The following is a 17,552-nucleotide window of genomic DNA, read 5'->3' on the forward strand; positions in this document are numbered from 1 at the left end:
GCACGCCCCCCGTTCCCAGGGTGCCCCGCGCGGCCCCGCGGAGCCGCAAGATGGTGGACACAATGAGGGGGAGCCGCCTGTCCGCGGCCTGACCGCGCCGAGCCCGTCGAGCCCACCGCCCTCCGCCCTCCACCACGGTCCGCCGCTGCCCCTTGCCGCCCTTCACCGCCCCGCCCGGACCGGTCCACCCGCTCCCGCCACCGCCCGGGGCCCCGCCCGACCGCCCTCAGCAGCGCCGCCGCCGCCCTCGCTCGGCGCGGCCCGGCGGGCGGGATGAAGCTGACGGACAACGTGCTGCGGAGCTTCCGCGTGGCCAAGGTCTTCCGCGAGAACTCGGACAAGATCAACTGCTTCGACTTCAGCCCCAACGGCGAGACCGTCATTTCCAGCAGCGACGATGACTCCATCGTTCTCTACGACTGCCAGGAGGGCAAGTGAGTGGCGGGGCCGGGGGTGCAGCCTTCGGGATCTGGGGCAGTGCCTGGAGCACGGGGCGGTGTGAGGGGCCGSGGGGGCTGCCTACGGTGGCTTTTGGGGACAAGCTGTTCCTGGCGTCGCGGGTCTGGCCGGTGAGCTTTACCTTGAGCTTCTCTCCTGCTGATTTTTGGTGTAGGCTTGAGAGTAGAATCCCAACGGCAGGGATGGGAGCAGCGTGCGTTTGTCTGCTCTACGGGTGTACTTGTTATCTTGGTAGGCTGGAGACAGGCGTGGTATTTTCTTAAATGTAAGCGAAAGTTCACTTCGCTTAGCAGTTGTTAAGCGTGAAGGTTTCAATCTGGTTACATTTCCAGGTCTCGGGACTGCTGCAGGTGTGACTGCATGGAACTGACTTCTTGGTCTTCTCTGGGCTTAARTCTCCCTAACTAAAATAGAAGTGATTGTTGTGAGCAATGTACAGATGTACCCTTTCAAACGCCTCATTTGAGTGTAACTTCTTGGATAAATGCTTTAAGCCAAAAGGTGCAGATAATGTGGTGTGTATTACTGTAACTTCTAAAAACCTGCTGGTCTTTTCCATAAAACTCAGTTCCTAGGTGGTGACTTGGAACACTGGAGGCAAACGTGATCCTCTGTGCTTTAAATCCTTTTCTCTAGTTGTGTCCTTATCTGTAAAACGCAGTTAAAATGCATGTGTGATTTGCATGTGTCTTCAAGTATTGTTTTAGTTCAGATGTAATCAGTTAAGGTGTTTATTGATTTCTGTTACCTAAGGGAAATGAGTTAAGRGTGTGTTTCTGTTTCTCATTTAACTGTCCGGTTTTATCTTTCTTCTTCCATTGATCGCATGTTCTTGTCATATTTTTCGGAAATCTCCCCCTCCCCGAAATTTTGCAGAACACTTCAGATCTGGTGCTCCTGTTCAGAGGATGGATATCTAGACGAAAAGTGTTTGTAGTTTGTGAGAGTTGGAACAAATTGAGCCAAATGGTGTCATTATTCCATTAAAATCTTTCTCACTTAGTGCAAGTGTACATTTGTCTGCTTTAAATTCCTTTAGATTTTAAGTTTTACATGTGCTTACTGGTGTAGAGATGTAGTTCTGAGGGTTTTTTTGTAAAGTCAAGACAGGGAAGCATCACATCTGTGCAGAAAATTAAAGGAAAACAAGTATGTTCATTAAAGAACAGGGTAATGCAGGAATGAAAAAGATATGGCTTGGGACTACCACGACAGAAATATGTCAGTGTTGTATATATTTTCTGGTAAACCAGGTATTTATAATCGTCCTGCTCTTCTAAGCMGACCAAGACATTATAYKTGMTGGGAGGAAAGATTGTCTCCTGCAWATTCTTTTAATTTTGTGGGACACCTATTATGTATTATTTTAGACTTCTATTTAGTTGGCTTGCTTTACACATTAAAGTTATTGGTTCCCCGTCTGATAGAATGAACTCTGACATGAAAATACTTAATTTTGATTTATGTAAGAACAGGTAACTCTATACATATGGAGTGTGCCATAGATCGTATCCCAGATCCTAATTATGTACAGTAGTAGCAGGGCTGAGTGATGTTAATGCATATGGTATTGATTGCTCTTCCCCTTTCAAACTTGTAAAGAATAGTTTGATGGGTTGGGAGGCATTTGGCCCTTTCATTCCAATCTCCATCTAATCCTGATGTGCTTTATAGTCAGAGGGTTTGCTTTAATTAAGTTAAATGTAGATCAATGGTCCTCTACTGCAGTGCTGCAGGGCAACGAGAGTAGTTTCAAGGTAACTCCTGTGTGAGGGTGGAGTTCTCTAGTGGTTATAAAATTKTAAAATTAATTTGAAAGTTTCTCATGTACTGTCAACTGGCTTAAAAGTGTAGCTGTGATTTTTAGTAAAAACTAGGGATGCAGGACACGGTTGTTCTCWAACCTGGAAAGTTTTAGCTCTGAATTACTTCGTCACTGGAAATTCATGTGAGAATTCATGAGATGAAACATCAGGTCCCTGAGTGATCATTGTTGCTTCAGTTTCAGGCCTGTAGTTTATTTTTCCTTATAAATCACAGTTTCAAGAGCCCAGATCTCTCACCTGCTTGGAATTTTCATTGCTAATGGATATGATGGCCAGGAGGAAATAAAATATTCTGCTTGCTAGGTTTCRCTGTAGGATACCCTACTTCATTGAATGGTGTGAAAATTAATGCCTTTCCCTGTGTAAAACTGGGAAACTTTGGTGTGTGTCCTCTGTTAATGAGCACTTTYGCTGGTAGAATTAAAATGCAGCTGTTTAGTTGTACTTTAGGTGCAACCTCACCTAATTTGCTTGTTGTGCCACACCAAAATGAATTGTAGAGCTCTATGAGAGTGTGACCAACCCCATGTCTGTGAACTTCAGCTTCTGACAGTGTCAGGACTGTTGAAACAGTGTTGTGTAGCCAAGGGCTGACAGGACGAGATTATCTCCTTATCATGTATGTTCTGGGCTTCGGCAACTGCTTATTCATGAGCATCCAGTAATTTTGGTTCAGAGATTCCACTTCTATTTCAAAGTGTGGAAACAACTAAATTACTAATTTTTTTAACCCATCCTGCATCACCAGATTCCTCCACAGTAGGCTGGCTCAGAAGCATAACTAAGAGGCTCATTGGAGTCTGTTGGGACTTTCAGAGGGATTCTGAAAGCTTGTAGGACAGTTTTATGTTGGGGTGTAAAGCAATCTGTGAGTCTGGGAACAGCCTGGCTGCACATTAGTAACCCTGCTATGATTGAATGGTGCTCTAGCAAAGCTTTAGCTTGTATTTTAGTGAATATCAATTGTGTATTGATGGAATAGAGTAAAGTGATGGAACTGGACTCCTGCTTAGCTGTGGTGTTTGCTGGGCACATCCATGTTCCTGGTTTTGGTTGATGTTCTACCCATAGCAGCAGTGGTTCAAACCAAGGCACAGATGATACTTCAGACCTCACCTGCGTTTTGTTTCATCTTTGTTGCAGATTTATTGAGATCTTGTGAAGTATTTTTCTTTGTCAATACTGTTTGGTTTGCAGGTGGGCCGGATAGATTGACATTGGAATTATGTTTAGGGATTGTGATTTGTTGTTAAAAAGTACTTGGTTTTCTTGTTTGTGTTTAAAATAATTGATTGGCAACAGGTCTTGTATGCAGTGACACACTTCTGCTTGTATCAGTTTGCATGAAAACTTCACCTTTCCTAAAACACAGAAYTCTTTTTCCTTTTTGGTAAATGTGCTTTTGTCTGTTCTTTATTGTCTCTGTATATATTAATTTATTCTAAATAGATCTTCAAAGCTTTAAATGTGTAATAGAAAGGGAAAATCCAAAGTAGACATGGGAGTATCTAATATAATATGTTTTGAGATTTTTTTTTCTTGGTTTGTTGTTGGGCTTTTTTCCCTCTAGTTTGGTCAACAGCATAGCTGAGGTAACTTGAGAAAGCAGTGTGGGAAAGTATTATCAGGCATAATGTTAGAGTGTGTCAAAATTTAATTTGGATGTGYTGTTTTTAGTGTGTGGCACATTTGCATCTGAAGAACTATTTAAAAAACTGCTGGTGGAACTGGGGAAGAATCAGTTGAGATTTAGTTTGTGGTACAGGTGTTGTGTGGGTTTTCACTGCACTTGCTGTATTGGCTTTCACTTCATGGGAACTTGTCCCCAGCAAGTTCGTTTGAAGTCAAAGYCCTATGGCTTCTGCTGCTTGAGAATTATTCTTTAAGAATGAATGTCTRTTTTTATTCTGATATGAAAAATCCCCCACTTGTGCTTGTTTGGGTGTGTCAGTTTGAGGCTAATGAAAAAAAAGGAAAAAGTCCAGCATATTAGAAATACCTTGTCKGAGGGTGTAGTCTGATAAACTTTTCTCTTGGAAGCAATATTGGTTTTGACTGCTCCTGCTGTTTGTTTCCATTCCCATGCTGTTCTCTTTTGGTTATGTGGGTAAAATATCTTGTGGGCCTGTGTAATAACCATAGTTATGAATTTCTGGATTAAAAATAACTCCCGGAAGAGRTGGTATTTCTGGTGTTGATCAGTACTCTTGCTGGTTGACTGCCCAGCTCTGAAACCTTCATGCTCCCTCAGTTGCAGATGAAAAGGGAAGGAGGGTGGTGGAGACTTTGCACTGCTCAAACAGGCACCAGTGTTGTGAGATACCCATGTTAGCCAGCTGCTTCTAAGCTTATTCTGCAGTTTATATTTCTAGTACTGCAGTGAATTATCTGCTTACCAGACCCCAAAAAATCCAAAAACCCAAAAAATTCTGTAGGTTGTGTTCTCTCTCRTTAGAGTGTCTTTCATTCTGTTGCAAAATGTTAAATTTGAATTTTTTTGCCTTAAGATTGGATGCAGGTATAATTCTGCAGTGTTTTGGAAAACTCCCTATGTTTCTATGTCTTTTACAGATGACTAGTACATAGGTATGTTTGGGTTAATACCCCATAAATGAGACATACTGTTCCAGGTTTTGAAGTAACAGAACAATAAGACAAATTATCTCAATCTGAAATAAGCAGCAGATGAATGGGAGATTTGAATGGGCAAGGGCACWGTGAGGCAGTGCTGCTTGCTGTGCTTATGATGTTAGCTTCTCCTTTGCTTTTTGTAGTAGAATGTCATAGGAAAAGGAATTTTTGGAGAAGACAAATGCATTTTGCAGGTGTTAGAGGGAATTCCTCAAGCCTAGGGATAGTCTCGGAGAAACACCAAGACGCTTGTCTGAAAATCAAATACAAAAGCTTTTCTTTCTTTGTATTTAAACATCTGACTGCTTGAAACAATCATGTGATGCCTCAATGGGAACAGGCCTTGTTGATGTTTCATTTTGAGATTTTTGTTGCAGAGAGTGCAATTATTTTTRCTTCCTCCTGACAGACCAAAGAGGACCCTGTACAGTAAGAAGTATGGAGTGGACCTCATCAGGTACACACATGCTGCCAACACTGTCGTGTACAGCTCCAACAAAATAGATGGTAAGTGGTCCACTGGAGTGGAGCATATTAATCTCTTTACACCATGTATCTGGATAATTAGCTCTAAAGATTTGGGAAAAAGTTTGAAGAACTCTGTCAGAGGCAAAGGAAGGCGTTAGTGTCCAACACTAGTGCACAATTTGGTAGTCCCTCAAGTATSCTTAAATGTGTTTTGYTCACTGCTGCCATAACTAAGGGGTTAAACATTGTTAGGGAGATAAAACTTGGGTTCTCCATTGCACTGTTCACTTGGTRTTGGTCTCAGTGCTGTCAGTTGGCCTCAGCACCTTTGTTTCTTCCATGTGAGTGAGGTGGAAGGAGCATCTGGGCTGAACACCATAGCTCTGTCTGGTACAACTCAGCTGTGGTGGAAGGGAGGGCAGGAGGTTCAGGTAACTCAGCAGATCACCAGCCAAGCCTGGAGGAGGTCACCGAGGTCAGTTTKGATTTTGTTTGTTGTAGTCAGTGTCTGAGAATTTTGCAATGGCCAAGTCTCTCAGCACAGCACATTACAAATGGCTTTTAACATTGTACTTGTAGACTCATAATTTCTGGAGCAGAGGTTTTGCTTTGGTTTTTCTTTTGCAGAGCTGAAGTTTAACAGTAGAGGTGCTGGTGCCTTGTGATRTGTGTTAGGTTACTAAAGGAATTGCTAAGACTGAAGTTAGGAAGTCAGGTTAAACTAGAACAAGCTGRGCCTCAGACTAGAGGAACAAGGAAGTCTCCATCAGAATTGGATTTAGTGGTGTAAAAGGATTAAAAGTGTCACAGGAAGCACATACCTTTTTAGTCTGTTTCAGAATCTACTTATTTATTTAATTATGTTATTACTTGTCACGTTTTTTATTTGGCAGTTATTTAATTTACAATAACTAATAACAACAATTTAATTAAGCATTTTTAATGCCATTTTGAGTACTGAATTTTTGTTTATAAGCRCCGTTAAGCCCTAAGTCTTCATGCTGCAGGGCAGCATTAGAGTGAACACTTAATTAGAAGAAAAGAAAAAGATACAATGTAAGAATGTTTGTTGCTGTTACAAATTGTAAGCTTAATAAGATCAACAGTGTGTTCTGTAGGAGTCCAGATACTCCGTAGTCCCTAATGCACGTGGTCATGGGCAAAGTGCTTTGTATTAACCTGTTTTGCAGATATTGGGTGGGAAAATCAATTCGGGAACATGCTGTAGCAATGCTGGTGCTTGTTTCCAAGCGTTTTTTCTGTTGAGTTGCGACCAGTCTACTTGTGAAGATTTCCTCAAGACCTCTGGACTTAGTTCCTGTTGCCTGATTCCAGGCTGAGGTAGTAGTTTGTACAGTTTGAGGGTCTATGATACCACCCGGTACAGGAGATAACTGTACAGGCCACTGCCTTGCYTGGGACAGAGCACTGCCAGCAGTGAGGATCACAAAGGAGCACAATTCTCCAGTACTTTCTCTTTAGCAAAAGAAGATGGAATTCTGCATGGATGCTTTGGAGATCAGGTAATGACAGTTCTTGCAGGAAAAACTATAGATGTGTCTTAGCAGCAAGTTTGAAGCATGTTGGTTCTATTCAGTGTGAGATATGACATTGGTGTTAAGGGTTTGTATTTTGGATAATCACCTCAGGTCACTTAGAGCCTTTTAAGAACTGTGTCACCAGTACCACATTTCCAGCTGTTCAATCAGCTTCAGTTTTCTTGTCAAATATTGGAGGGTGGTTTAGACCTTTGATCTCAGCTTGATGAGCAACCTCAGGCAAAAATGGAAACTTGATAATTTTTGCACAGATAGAAAGTTTTGCTGAATGAGCCTTTGAAAACATTCTGAGCACAGTAGTCCTTCTAACTGTCAGAATGCCTAGTATGTRTTGCATCCTCTTGGCACTTTTTCTTCTGAGTCAAAAGTAAAAATGTCCTTTTCCTTCAATTTATCTTTGGACCCTCAGCAGGACTTGGTGTTCCAGCAGTACAGAGTCTGCACATAAAGATTAAAAAGTGGCTTCTGTCCTTTAATAATTGTTTCCACTTAGAAGGATTTCTTTTAATTGTGGGAGAAAGTCTCAGCAACATCTTCCAGAATTGTGGGCTACTCTTGGTGTGTTCAGCTAACTCAGGATAAAATTGGCACTTGAGAAATGTTGTGGTGCTGCTCTCTATTCAAATTATGTTTAAGGTTGCTTSAAATGTACTAAGCTTTAGATTACTCCTCTGTCTGCTTCTTAGAGTTTAACTGCTCTAAGTGCAGAGAAAGTGTGAAGCTGTTGATCGTCAGATAAAACAAAAAGAAAAGAGCTTTAGTAGTTTTTAATGGTCTTGTCCTGGCTTTGAAGTTACGGTTTTATCTTTTATCTTTAGCTCAGTGCCAGAATTTGTACATTTCCTGTGTATACTGCTTAGTTGGGGATTTGTTTGCTGAATATGTATGTAGGAAGGAGAGCAAGATTCATGCTGCAAAGCAATACAAAGTGGTAGCATCAACTCTAAATTTGATACTCTCCATTTTGTGAGAGTGATGGAATAAAACTTGCTGCTATTTAAATTGTAGCACCTTTGAAATTACCTTGCATAAATCACATGACAGTTCTCTTTAAACTGTAATGTGACTTCAGACTGTGGGAAGTATCTTTTCCTGCTGCCTAATTTTCAGTTCTGCTTAAGAACCAGCCTGCTTTATGTTTGTTTCTAACTTGATTGTCTTTCTATGCCTGACTTGAAATCAAATGACCAGGCTTAAGCACTGTGGTGGGATTACTATTGCTCTGGGGAGGAAGTTACTATGTGATCACTTCCAGATAACCATGGGCTCATGGTRTAATAAAGCTTGTGGTTTGTTTATGTTTTCAGATACAATCCGATACCTCTCCCTGCATGACAACAAATACATTCGGTATTTCCCGGGGCACACAAAAAGGTGAGATGTGGCTTGGGGACAGCACAGGGAAACTGAAATAAGAATGGTAATGGACTCGAGTGCCATTATACTTGGTTCATGCTGCTTTTTGCTTTGTTCAGCTATGGGCTTGTACACAACTGTTGGGGTGAGTGTGGCTCCCACTTCTGTTTGTCTCTGATGCATGTGGGTTTCTGTATTGCAGAGTTGTTGCTCTTTCAATGTCTCCAGTGGATGATACTTTTATTTCTGGATCTCTGGATAAAACTATTCGACTTTGGGATCTCCGCTCTCCAAATTGCCAGGTAGGTTATAAAATACGTGTGCGCAGAGTGGGTTGAATTTTCAGTTGGAAGGATAAAAAATGGATGTGTGTTTATAAAAAAATACTGCCAAAAGTGTGTGCTGCTGATTTCGTGTTGACACCTTTCTGAAGGAGCCTGGATCAGGAATCTCTGTGCAGTGTGTGTCACATTGTTTAACACCACTTGCTCTCAYCTGTGGCTCTGCTGGGGAGAGCAGGAAGTAACACCCACAGCTGATGAAACAAGAGAAGGCCTGGGTGTCATCAGCTTGTTCATCAGGCTGCTACCTTATGCATAGGGTGTTCTCTTGGAGCTGGCATCCCTCCTGTTTTGAGAATTCATCCTGTGTGTTTGTGCTGTGTGTCTAAAATTGGTGCCTTGATGCAATTAAATTTGATGAAGAAACTGATGATCTAAAATAACACAGCAGCCATATGGTCTGCCACCTCCTTGCATCACCTCTGTTGTTCGTCAGAACTGTTTGTGAGCAGATTTGACTTGCTAGCAAGACAGAACTCTATTTGGTTTTGTTTACTTACTTGGCTGGAATACTTTACCTTTTTTTTTTTGTGGAAAGAGGCTTGTAAGGACTGAGAAAAATACAAGAACTGGCAGCAGTGGCAGGAATGAGAGATTGAAAGTTAAATCTCCACCTTTAGTGGTGGTGAGTTGTTTTGTCCTGGTATCTGGGTACWTAATGGTGTGCTCTCATATTTCCCCCCAGGGAAATGGTCCTCCCTGGGACCAGTTTGTTACAAGCGAGGGCTCTTTGCTTGTTCCAGATGATGTAACTGTAAATGAAAGAGAAAGAAAAAAGTTACATTTCTTACAAAATGTTTTTGCCTTTCTTCACAYAAAGCCTTTTCTGACAGATCTTAATTCTGCCTTCATTTGGAGCTCTTAACTCCAGTTAAGCCAGTATGTAGGTTTCCCTTGGGATGAATCTTCATCTCCAAAGTTGCTGCAGATGAGATAGGGTTGTAAGTAAGTGCAGTAGCAATTCTGTGATTTATGCTAATGTCTGAACTTGTAAGAATGGTAAAACTAGGCCTTCTAGCTGGAAGCCACATCCAGCCAAGTTTGGGAAACAGGTTTAGGAAGTGTTGCTTGTAGTTTTCAGTTGGTCCATGAGATGGCAGCCATGCTGCCTGGTAATACTCCCAGGAAACCAGAACTGGCTCATTCACCAGGGCCCTGAGCATTGGCTTAACTCACTGCCTCACCTTCAGAGAGCACAGGGAAAACTGACCTAAATGGGAAAGAAAAGTAGTAAAGTCTAGACTTTACCTAGAGAAGAATGCAGAAAGACAGCAAAATGGAAACTTGTTCAATGTGCTGTGGATTTAATCAAATATGTATTCTTTTTTATGTGCATGTAATTACATAAAGACATTTGACTAACATGCACAGACTGCCTCTCAGCATACAGAAATTTAGATATTTTGTTGGCTTTTATTAAATTTTCCCAAGTGTTTTCTACTATGTGGATTAAGGACAAGGTAACATTAAAAATAAGCACTGGTAATAATCTGTCAGTTTTAGTATGTGAGGTCTGTTGGCTTCCAGCAGATAYGAGTTTTCATCAAACAGGCATGTAAAGCTCAGCAGTGATATTCACTTGCTTTCATGATACTTTTTCCCCCCCTCTTGTGAAGCCATAAGTGGTAGAGCATTATTGTTGATCCCAGCAGCAGTGTTCTGTGGTGCTGCCTGGTATGGTTATTAACACAGCCATATCAGTCTCCCTTCTCTGGGTACTTTTGCTGTGCATGACACCTGGAATGAGGTTTTGATTTGTTTTGATGTAAACTTTGTCATGGAGCAAATTGTATGATGACCTGAAGTTGARAAAGCTGAGTTCTCAGCTTTTGTAAAACCTTGGTATGTACAGCTGAAATTAATTTATTCCACCCCTAGTCTGCTGTCCTGCTCACAGTGGTCCCAAAGAGTGGTGGTAGAAATGTGAGCATCAGTCTTGGAAAATAATTTTGGCTATTTCTACTTCTAGGGTTTAATGCATCTCCAAGGGAAGCCTGTGTGTTCTTTTGACCCAGAAGGGTTGATTTTTGCTGCTGGAGTMAATTCTGAAATGGTGAAGCTTTATGATCTTCGTTCTTTTGACAAGGTGAGGTACCGTGACTTCCCTTCTTACACTTTTTCTCTTGCAAGGAATAGTCAAAACTCAGTGCTYAGAGGCTGGATTTCTGTACTTGAGCTTTTTGCCTGGGGTGCCTCCTTGGCATCCAGAGAGTTCTCAGTAAGCACACGTCTCACAGACAGTGAGGGATACAAATCCTGAGGTACTCTCTTAACCAGTGTTAAAGTGCTGACTCTTGAATCTGCTCCAAACTCCTGTTTAGGCTCTTTGTTGTGTAATTTTGGACTTTCTTTCCTTGCTGCCTCTTCTGGAAGAACACTGGCAGAGAYTGAGCCAGGATTGTCAGAAAGGATGGCAATTTCAAAGGAAACTGTATTCGCGTGGACAGCTGAACTGAATAAGCACTGAGCGTAGTTAGATCCGTGGTTTTCAAAACTCAGATAATGGTTACACTGGCTCAAACTTGTTCTAACTTCATTGAGCAGCCTTGTTCAAAAAACTTTTTCCTACCTTGATTTAATTTCTGCTATTGATTGTGGTACAGTATGAAACTAATGGATCGGGACACCCTACTGTGGCTCTTTTTTGCTTTGGAAACTGGATTCATACATTGAAACATACACATGCAGTGAGGCGTTTGCCTTGACACTGTCTTTTGGTATCTTAGGSCTAAGGATTTTCTTTTAAAAAATCTGAAATGTTTTCCTGAGCTAAGGTTAACAGCAATGCATAGTCTTCCTCATATTTCCCATTTTCTCTCTACAGGGGCCATTTGCTACCTTTAAGATGCARTATGACCGAACGTGTGAGTGGACGGGCCTGAAGTTCAGCAATGATGGGAAACTCATCCTCATCTCAACCAATGGCGGCTTCATTCGACTGATCGATGCCTTCAAAGGAGCTGTCCTGCACACATTTGGGGTGAGCCTACAGCCTGTGGTACTTGCTGGAAAACTTGATGTTAGTTTGGGGAGCAGCTGTCCTTTGGTTGTGAGATTGCTCTGGACACACTCTACTACATATTCTCCTGTTTTGTGCCATAGGGTTATAACAATAGTAAGGCTGTCACACTGGAGGCATCATTCACACCAGACTCTCAGTTCATCATGATAGGTAAGATAATTCTTGGCAAGAATTTCAGTGCTCTGAAATTAGGTGTGTTATGTAGGGTTAAAGCTGTGTCTGTTGGGAAGCAGAATGTATTTAAATAATACAATGCAGCTGTAAGCTTTCTTTGCACTGACAGGGTTCTTTTTTATTAGATTGCTCAGTATTCTCTAGACTGAAATGTAAAAGAGCCTGCAAGAAGACTTCTTCTTTCCTTATACATAAATGCTGTTATCCCCAAAATAGATAAGAAACCAGCAAACTGCTGTAATGTGGGAAGACAGGTCACATAACTTGTCAGTGGTCYTCCCTCTGTGGCTAGATGCCCTCATGTGCTGCCTCAAAGCATTTTGTGGCTGTGTTGTGGCCATTCCTTGTTTCCTGATGACCAAGGCACCTGTTTGTGCTTGGGTGACTGGTTTCATATCTTGCTGCATTTGTACACCTCCACGAGTGTTCCTGCACTGGTGACATGCCGAGGCAGCTGCAGTTTGTTCAGGTGGCTCTTGTAAACCCTCATTTCTGTGGAACAGGCTCTTAAGTTGGAAACTCCTGTACAGCCTGGTGCTGCATGTTGGGCAMCCCAAAATAAGCACTTCAGTCACCTGCTGCCCAACAGGACCTTTGGACACGAGTCAGACGAGTCTGTGTGGTGCTGCCCCCTCTTAGAACTTTGGTTTTTGTTCTCATTTCTGTGGCTGTAATATCAAATATGTTTGTGGTAATTTGGTATCCACATTCTAATTTTTTCTGGATGAGTGATGGTCTTGGCAGAACTTCTTTTCTTTTGTTCTGGATGTGAACTTCCTGATTGCAGAGAAGATGGGTGGGGTTTTTTGTTTAGTCTGTCTCTGGAGAGTACTTCATTGCACTTATTTACTTTCCTGTTGGGCACTTCCAAATTAAAACAGTAGTAGAAGTTCCAAACCTTTTATTCCTGTTAGTTTTTACACACAGTTAAGTTGCAGCTTGTGCTTCTTAATTTTTCTTTGCTGAAAGGCTGCAGGTGTAAATACAGAAGCAGAARAAAATTCTTTGAATTTTTTTTAGAAATCCTATTTAAAATTAGTCTAAAGCAGAACTGAATTACAAAAATGTAAAGTTCTCAGCCTCAGAGTTTGAAAAAAAAAMCATTTTAAAGTGAAAAACTTGTCCCATTGTAGCAAAGTGGAGAGTCAGTATCTCCAGAGAAGCTTCTGGTATTTGGCTTAGTGCATTTGGCTTAGTGCATAGTATCTTCCATGCTAAAGGCTTTGTTTTGATTCTGTGCCCACTGAGTGACACTTTCACCTGTGTCTGAACTGAGAACTTGTGTGAACAATGACTCTTTACCCAGTATTTTGCCTCTGCACATTGGTGCAGGTTGGYCAGGGTCTCTCTCCATAGCTCGAGGTGTCAGCTCTCCTTTCCTACTGGGTGACAGTAGTTAACATCTTTGCCTGTATAGTGTTGCCCTGTTGTGCASAGTTGAGTCTCTGCAGTGCAAAGTTACAAACCTGCTGTTGGATACAGGTGTGTTTACTCTATGATGTTTCATACGTGCCCTCGTGACATTTGGAGAACTCTAAAGGTTGTGTTATGAAGATGAGATCTGCCTGTTCCTAAAGTTCTGACCGAATGATATGTTCTTCATTTTCTCTGCTGATCTCTCCAGTGCATCTTGCATATCTTGTTTTCCACTCCTACCTTCAGGTTCGGAGGATGGGAAAATCCACGTTTGGAATGGGGAAAGTGGGATGAAGGTGGCTGTCCTRGATGGAAAACACACAGGTCCTATAACCTGTCTGCAGTTCAATCCAAAATTCATGACTTTTGCTAGCGCATGTTCCAATATGGTAAGTAAATGGGGTTTAAGTTCCTCCAAGCTCTATGAGGTGCTGGCCCTTCCAAAGATGAATCTGAGAATGCTCAGTGTGTCCCATGTGTGCTTATAGAAAGTGGCAGCTCCTACAGGGTGCTGTAGGAGAGATTTGTGTTCTGCTATGAAAAGATGTTTTCTTTCCTCCTCTGTAGGCCTTCTGGTTGCCAACTATYGATGACTAATTCCTACGCTGCAGCTGCTGTCGGGTGGCTCCCATACTGCTTACAGCAGCACGTCATTGCAAGCATAGTTTTGGAATTGCCTACATCTCCTAGACTGTGTTCTGTTCCTGCGTATTTTCCATGTCTTACCTTTATCTACAGCATTCCGTTGTGAGGACTGCTCTTCTTGGCCTCTTGGCACGCTCAGAAGCAGCATGCTACAAGTTCTTACCTTCCAGTCCATGCCCAGCAGGCTTCAGCCCAAGATGGAACTGACACAGTATTATTTCTTAGAGCGGTGAAGTCTGTTTTATCTACAAAACGTTTGTGGCATTTTTTAAAGTTGTAATTATGTGTTTTCCTGCTGTAAGTGCACAAGGCTGTTGATGTTCCAACATGGAACGTGCTGTTCCTTCCCATAAGTGCATGTTTTTAACGTCTGGAATCTCTGGTTTCACTGCAGTCCACAGATGCAAATAATTCTGTGCCAAATGTGAACACTGACAGTTTTCAATGGCAGATGCTGGATTCTCTTGCAGTGGAATGCACCAGAAGTGTGGGTAACTGAATGTACCTCATACATCTTGTCATCCTTTTTTTTGGCAATGTAGTGTGCAACTGCACAGGTTTCATCCACTGTCAGTGGTTGCCAAAGCCTCCCTGCTGTTTGCTGTGTCAGCATCCTGGAGACACAGACAGCACTGCTGAGGTCCRGCCAGTGTCCCAAGCAATAAAGGAGTCTGTCAGCAGGAAGACGGAGAAACCACACTGAGACTGAAAGCACAGTCTGCCTGTGTATCTTCCTTATGTACCATCTTGGCTGATCTTACTTGTAAATATCATGGGGTGGGTGGGCAGTGGGAATGGGCCATATTTTTTTACTTTTAGATATAAAAGAATATGATGTGGGCCAGTATTGTGAGGTGTCTAGGCTGTTTACTTTCACTGATGCAGTTTTMTGCCCCCTGGTCTGTAAATAAGCTCCATGAAATTCATCCCACACCACACTTAGACCTGTATGGGTTTGTTGATAAAACTGACATGTGGGTAGTCCATCAAACAATTTGTTACCGGTCTTCAGGTTTCCAGTGATTGCTCCAAAAGAGCAATGCATCCTTTGTCAGATGGTGTCTTCAGAAATGAATTTTAAAAATCTTAGGCATGACTAATGACTCTGCTTTGCTGTGGCCCTGCTCCAAGGAATGCCACTGCAAAGAGATGGACAGGGACATGCTCTCCTGCCTCAGGAGCTTGTAGCACAGAAAAGCTGGCAGGCTGGTCTTCAAGCCCAGTTCCAGTTTCTTTTTCCTGAAATGCTGCTTCAATGGAATGCATCCACCAGCAAGCTGGGACAGGCCTGGCGAAAATCTCGTTGTATTCTTGCCTTTCCAAACACACTTGGGTTTGTGCTGGGTCACAGCTTGGGAAGTCTGTTCTTTCCCTCACCCAGTCACATGTGCTTCCCTGCTCATAAATGTGAAAAGCTGGCAAGGTGACAAGACAGTAATGGGCATATTCTCTCTGCTCTCCAGTGCTGCTCCATACTGGCAAACCATGCTGGAGTATTTTCCTTAGGTCAGTTGTCCTGATGGTCCCCTGTTACAGCAAAGTTCATCTCAGCTGTATACAATTCAGATCATGACTGCCTGGGAAAGTAAATGCCTTGTAGAGCAGCTGTTTCTGTTTTGCTTTTTCTTGCCCTTTTTTTCCCCCCCTCCCAGTCCCTGTTCATGGAAAGGTGCTATGCTAAGGGCTGGGGATAGGCACTGAGCATTTCTGCCCTGCTGGTTGTGTTCAGGTCACAGCATTTGCCTGTGGCAGTGCAGGAGCACTGCCCACACGGGGCAGGCTCACACTGTTRTGCTCAATCTGTGCTGTGCTTGTGGCTCATCTGTGCTGCCACACGGGGCATTTCTAACCACAGGTCTGTGGTATGAGTTTGCCTTCCTCCAGGACAGTTATTGATGCTTTTCCCCTGCCACACAGGCCTGCTGCTGGAGATGCAAATGAGAGGTTCATGCAACCCCTCTTTCTGTGCTGTCCCACCGTTGCCTATAAATAAAAGTGCCCCGTGCAAAGGGAGGTGGTTTTCTTGGGCCTCAGTCACTTGAACTCAGCAGTGTTGCATTTCAGGCTGCTTGGTGCTATTTTACCTGTGTTAGTATTTGCAGTGCTTTGTAAAATACAGGTATTTGGGGTTTATAGTACGTTTTAACAGTCAAACTTCAGCATCTACTAGTAAATCATCTTAGAGGTTTTTCAAGTCTTTAGCCTGAGGAAGTGAACAGATAGCCTCYGGCCATATTCCTTGTTAATTTTCACAGGGAGGCATTTGGAAATCTTTTATTCTACAAAAGCTCTTTGTTAATGTGGTTTGAGTGCTTGTCTAGAGGTCATTATTCAGCTCTCTTCTGCTTACAGTGTTGTAAAACATGCTGTGTTGTGGCATGGAATGTTTAAGGAAAAGGAAATCAGAGGACTGGTTTAGGAGGACAGACACACAAGCCCATCAGTGGCTTTCTGGAGTGAAGAGGGATGCTAGGCTCATGCACAGTAGCACTAGTGTTCAGTTCAGAATGGCAGCTGAGGGCCTTCCCAGGGCCCCTGCCATCCACACCGGCAGAGACATCTCTGTTGRTGTGGTGTGGAGTGCTTTCCATCTGCCTTTAAAAGAGGGGTATGTGCCAAGTGTTGTCAGGGAACTTGAGGATTGTATTTCAGACAGTTGGACAGGAAAGGTGAATAAARCTTTTAGCTTCCAGGTTCTACGTGCTTCTCCAGGAGTCTCAGGGCTGCAATTCCTGTACTCTTTAGGGCTGCCAGCTAATGAGAAACATATGATGAAAAACAGCCCTCCCAGGTCTGACAGAATGGCCAAGCAGGAAACAGCATTCCCCCTCCAAATCTGACATTTTAATCCTCACCATGTTCTTTGGGATTAAGTAGAGACCTTTCTTCAAAACAAGGGGGAAGTTGGGCTCCACAGCCCACCTCTAATTTAGCAGTGTGGTGGCTGAGCATATCTGCCTGGGTTATAGGAGATTTTGGGTGYAATTCTCCCAAGTCAGTCAGTTTTTATTTATTGAAGTTCCCAGGTCCTGGATTCATGTCCCTACTCCTGCTTTGGAGCGACAAATTTGGAAGTAGCAGTGTATCTTTTCCAATGCCTCTTGGCTGTATTAGCACTTTAAGAGACATCACCTTGGTTTTGGGTCAGGGGCAGGAACCTGGCAAGCCTTTCAGAAACTGGTCTCTGTGGTCGTGAGCTGCTATAGGGAGTTGGAYTCCTCGGTGGTATCTGCCAGTGAGTGTAAATACATTAAGTGAAATTATGCTTTGTCACAAAATACTACATATGTGGAGAATTCAATGTTGTGGCTGTGACCAATAAATATTTTGTAGAGAGACYACTTGAGTGCTGTAAGTTCTGCGTTTGTCCAGTGTGATACAAYTTGCTGGTTTCTTAGAAGGGGAACGTTAAATTCATCCATTTTTAAAAAAMTCCCTTTGTTCTGGAGAGTCAAAACTCTGTAGTGGAAACTGATTCTTTGAAATGACCCCTTTGTAMATTGCCCATTTTAAGAGGGTTTTTTTTTGCCTATGGATGTATCAGGATAGGGAAGCCTTGTGGCTGTAATTAGGGAGGAACAGTGCCCTTGGTAAAGAGGTGTTCACAGCAGCCTGTGGTCTGAATGGAAGACCTGAGCTCTTTCTCAGCAAGGAG

General features: G+C 42.7%; 1 protein-coding gene across 1 annotated transcript; it reads left to right on the forward strand.

Annotated features, from left to right (window-relative positions):
• Positions 1-7: 7 nt before the first annotated feature.
• WDR82 (WD repeat domain 82) lies at positions 8-17,235 on the forward strand. The gene is made up of 9 exons (XM_057374803.1): positions 8-434; positions 5,326-5,423; positions 8,251-8,317; positions 8,502-8,601; positions 10,610-10,726; positions 11,465-11,620; positions 11,743-11,812; positions 13,499-13,641; positions 13,820-17,235. The coding sequence occupies exons 1-9, from the start codon at positions 274-276 to the stop codon at positions 13,847-13,849; spliced, it is 942 nt and encodes a 313-aa protein (XP_057230786.1). The 5' UTR covers positions 8-273; the 3' UTR covers positions 13,850-17,235.
• The last annotated feature ends 317 nt before the right edge of the window (positions 17,236-17,552 follow it).

This window comes from Malurus melanocephalus, unplaced genomic scaffold (assembly GCF_030028575.1).
Source record: "Malurus melanocephalus ecotype Western Australia unplaced genomic scaffold, MMel_1.1 scaffold_233, whole genome shotgun sequence".
In the NCBI taxonomy this organism is placed as follows: domain Eukaryota; kingdom Metazoa; phylum Chordata; class Aves; order Passeriformes; family Maluridae; genus Malurus; species Malurus melanocephalus.